Raw genomic sequence first — 4,433 nt, 5'->3', positions numbered from 1 at the left:
GAAGATGAAATCGAACTCCAATAGTGAAATCCCACAAGCCGAATCTGCCAAGAACACCAAAACAGTAAGTAGATTGAAACAATCAGATTTTTAATTGGAAGATTAGGGATTTGGGCGACAAAAAGAAAAGAAAGAAATAGATGAAATTGAACGGTTCAAGAAGTGAATTTAAGTTACAATTCGGTCCAATTGAACACCCAAGATGAATTGCCCAAATTTCAGCAGCCGAATTTCACCCAACAAGAAGAAATAGAAAACGGCAAGAACCCTAAATTTTGAGGAATTTTGAATCGATTAGATGCTGCCAATAAAATAACCGATTAAATGAAGAGTTCTTGGAGTTTGAATCAAGGCTGAAACACAAACAAAAACAGCAAAGAAATTAGATATAGATTCGGCATCAACAGAAATAAAGAAAAGAAATTGAACAGCAAGAATAAAAGATAAGTCCTAAAGATCCTTGAAATCCCGAAAGATCTCACAAATCTCTTCAAACGGCTCTAATCTCCCCTCCAAAGAATATCGATGGCAAGAAGAAGGTTGAAGATGGCTCCCACAATCAAAAGATTGTTAAAACAACTTCTAAAGAAAACTCAAGAGAGAAATCTTGGAGAAAACTCAAAGAAAATTCTGCTCTCTCAAATCTGAAATTTAAGAATGAATCTAAGTGTTATATACAAGGGGTGGCCGGCCATGCCTTTAAATAGGCCTCAAGTAATCCTAATCTAACAAGTAACGAATAAAATTAAACCTAATTAATAGAATAAATAAAGGAAAATTCGGCCAAGCATATATATGGGCTGTTTTTGGGCCGAATTTTACATGTATGTTCCTAAAGCTTAAAAAATTAAATTAAACAATTAAAATGTTTATAAATTGGGCCCTTTGACATTTTGGCCTGATTTTCAACTAAGTATGAAGGAATTTCTTGATTGGGCTGGAATTTGGTTATTGGGCCTCGCCTTCAAGAATTTGGGCTCGTGATCCATCTCCTTCCGAAATTGGGTCGTTGACGCTCGTAACGGAGATCCAATGCGTTTTGGCTGCAAGATTTGGTTTCTTGGACCAAGATTTCCAAGATTTGAAATCTTGATTTTCTTGATTCTTGAAATCTCTTCGAACAACAAAATTGAGCCAAGATTCGGTTTCTTGATTTTCTTGAAAACAAGAAAGTGAATCTTGATTTTCTTGTTCTCTCGTGTATGCATCTAAGGCCTTGCTAACAAACTCTTGAATGGTCCCATTTAGTTTGGACCACATTTGTCGGGCCTTTGATCTCGTTATTGGGCCTTGTGGCAATTTGAGCCCATCACTTTCTTGAACTTGGGTTGGGCATTTGTGACTCGTATCACTACTATTTTAAAATTACTAAAAGATTATAAGTTTTTAAAAACAATATAATTTTTTTTATAAAGTTTCTAAAGGTCATTGCAGGGTAGAGAAACCTCTAATTCCAAACATAGACCGTACAATGGACATGTACAATAAAAAAATAAAGTTTCTAAAGACAAAATTACTATGAATAATCTAAAAAGTCCAAAAATAAAATTTTCCAAAGAAGAAAAGTTTCCCAAAAATGACAATTTTCTAAATGTTTTCAATAACAGTCAAAATCATCTAGCAAACTTCCTTCTTTCGACCTCACCAATGTTATAAGCCAAACTGAAATGACTAGAAATAAAATTTTGAACGAGAATATTTGGCGTGCTTTACATTTAGTGATTAGACCACTAGATAAAATGAACCATTGTGACTCACTAATTAAGTTTCCATGAATCATATCAGGTACATATGTCTCCACAAAGAAACCACATACTTTTCAACCTGGAATTTCCGTCTTATAGCTTTGCCCACATTTACACTAGCTTAAGTTATCTTGAGTGAACACTACAATATCGGCATTGCCACTTGAGCCGTAGGCTGGCTTTTTACTAGTTTATTTTTCTTAAGCTTTCGGGGAACACTACAATATCAGTACCATCACCTATGCCACTTGAATGTAACTAAGAGATATGATGGCTCTAAGAGATATCAATTGACCTCTGGAGAATCAGACCACAAAAGTTGGCTATTAGGCTAATATACTTCCTCAAGTTTTATACTTTGCAATTACGCAAATATTAGTTTGCTTCGTGTGTGATAATGTTTCGCTCTATATTCATCTTGCTTTATGGTTTTACATAGAAATTACACATTGATCTTATTTCTTTGTAATTTTTTTCAGTTTTATATATACACTTGTTTCTGGTTTAACTTTGTTTAAAGAAGCTTTAGCTATTTCTCTGTCGTTTCGTAGGCAAATATGGTCCGGTCGGCTTTACCTTATGCGAGAAAAGCGTAGGGCAGAGCTGTCTCACGCCTAGTCATTGCTTCTAGTTTGTTCTTATTCCTCAATTTTTTATAGGATACCCAGTGTTCAGGTCGTTAACAAACGAATAAGAATATGGCATAATGCCCATTATCGAGATCACAAAACAACTTTTACTAACACAACCAAATGGAATATTTATTGCTACAGTGAACGATCGTGCCCTCTGTCTCCTAATGACGTAATAAACTTCACCTTCTTCTCTCCTATGGGGTTTCGATTGTTCAAAATGTAAAGAAATTGTGCATAGCTGTCCTGCTTGTCTCACCTTTTATTTTAATCTTTAAAACCAGAGCTTTGGTTTTCTGTTGCACTATTGCCTTGCTTTCTGAAAAACTTGCGCATAATTTCTCCACAGCTTCTATTTACAGAATATAATTTTGTACTAATATTGAAAATAATCTGTTACTTGCTTGGTTTATGACAGTTTCTGGGTACGTAGCATTCTGGATCATGAAACAGAGTTCATTTATTTAGCAGGCAATCAGTAGTTGGAATTGTAAAACGTAGGAGGAAAATGCTGTAAAAACAAAACAGTATATCTGTTGTTGAAAGAAATAAGGATTTAAGCAGCAAGGCCAAGTTTGTTGGATTCGCGCTCCACTGCAATCTTCAAAAAGCTGCCTTCTTCCAACACCATTTGAACAGGCAAAAATCCCATCCCATTCGCCATAGCAAGCATCATCCGCTTGGTCTCCGACTTGAACTCCTCCAAATCCACTGTCCCGTTAGAGTCATGATCGAACTGCACGAAAAGTGATTTGTAAACGTGAGCGAGTTCCTTTGGGTCCGTTTGAACGTCGATGCCGAAGTGAGTTTCCAACACCCTCAAGCTCTGCAATTCCTTCAACAACTCCGAATAAGACAGTAGCCCATCATGATCGGCGTCCAGGTAAGCAAACCGGTCTCGTATTGAGACGTGGAATGCTTCTTCATCTTCAACGAAGTTAACAATGGTGCCACTGTCCAACAATTCCACACTCATCCTTTCAACTCTTTATCTGGCTTCGAACTTTGAATAATACAAGAAATGTTTATGAGATTATTGATTAGGAAAGTTGGATGTTGAGCCTTATTTATAGTTTGATAGTTGACCCAGTTTCTTTTTCTTTTTCTTTTTAAGAATATAGTCCTAATTTCAAATGCTACTTTCTAGCCGATTGAATTTTATTGCCACGGTTTCATTTTCTTAGTTTGAATCCTCTCATATGGACTCGTCGTAATCCAGAGGGGAAAGAAACCATTAAATTCGAAGTTTTAGAATTAAATATTGATTTCTAAGACTAATCCCAGTTATTATAAAAATAATATTTTGTTGACTGAATTAATGTGGTTCATTCATAATGTATGAGATTTATGCAGGGGAAATATTTTTATTTTATTTTTGATAGTATTATTTTGTGAGCATAGTTTTATATAAAAAAATATATGCACATAGGATTTGAAAGCGTGGGTTATAGGGTTATGTTCGTGTGTGAAAGCGTGGGTTATGTTTGTACAAAGTGATAATCATCCAATGTGCTCTAAACGTGTAGAGAGTAGGATGAAAGACAAGGATAACGAAGGAATATTCTTAAGAAGAGAAATGTTAGCCACAAGCTCAAACCTGAAGCCCAAGTTCGACATTTCATCTTTGCTTGTACGCATCCTTGTGTTACCATCAGCTGAATTTCTACCATATTACTCTGCCAATATAGTAATCTGAAACAACAATATGATATATTTTATATAATACAAAATATATAAATATATAAAATTTTTATAATACAAAGTATTAAATTCTCAAAAATTATAGAAATATAAAATATCTTAAATAAGTTTTTTATCGAGAAAATATCTTAAATAAAATTATAGAACGAAATCTACGTGCATATATAAACAAAATTTCAAATCTAGTGAAGTTTGTACATAATTTAAAATAGATCTAGTTAAGTGTCTAATTATCCGTTAAATTGAGCACAAAATCTTTCTTTTATTATTATTATTTTTGTACATAAGAGGTTATACTTTAGAATAAAAATTGCAAATATTAAAAGTCAAAACTCAAAATCCCTTCTTTCTTTTT

At 34.0% G+C, this 4,433-nt stretch overlaps 1 protein-coding gene across 1 annotated transcript; it reads right to left on the bottom strand.

The window, feature by feature from the left end:
* Window positions 1–2,819: 2,819 nt before the first annotated feature.
* LOC107954705 (uncharacterized) lies at window positions 2,820–3,686 on the bottom strand. Its single transcript, XM_016890341.2, has one exon. It carries the CDS (start codon window positions 3,351–3,353, stop codon window positions 2,934–2,936), a length of 420 nt encoding a protein of 139 aa, XP_016745830.1. The 5' UTR covers window positions 3,354–3,686; the 3' UTR covers window positions 2,820–2,933.
* Between the last annotated feature and the right edge of the window lie 747 nt (window positions 3,687–4,433).

This window comes from Gossypium hirsutum, chromosome D07 (genome assembly GCF_007990345.1).
Source record: "Gossypium hirsutum isolate 1008001.06 chromosome D07, Gossypium_hirsutum_v2.1, whole genome shotgun sequence".
Lineage (NCBI taxonomy): Eukaryota > Viridiplantae > Streptophyta > Magnoliopsida > Malvales > Malvaceae > Gossypium > Gossypium hirsutum.
The sequence above is the reverse complement of the archived record's forward strand: the minus strand, read 5'-3'. Positions and strand labels throughout refer to the sequence as shown.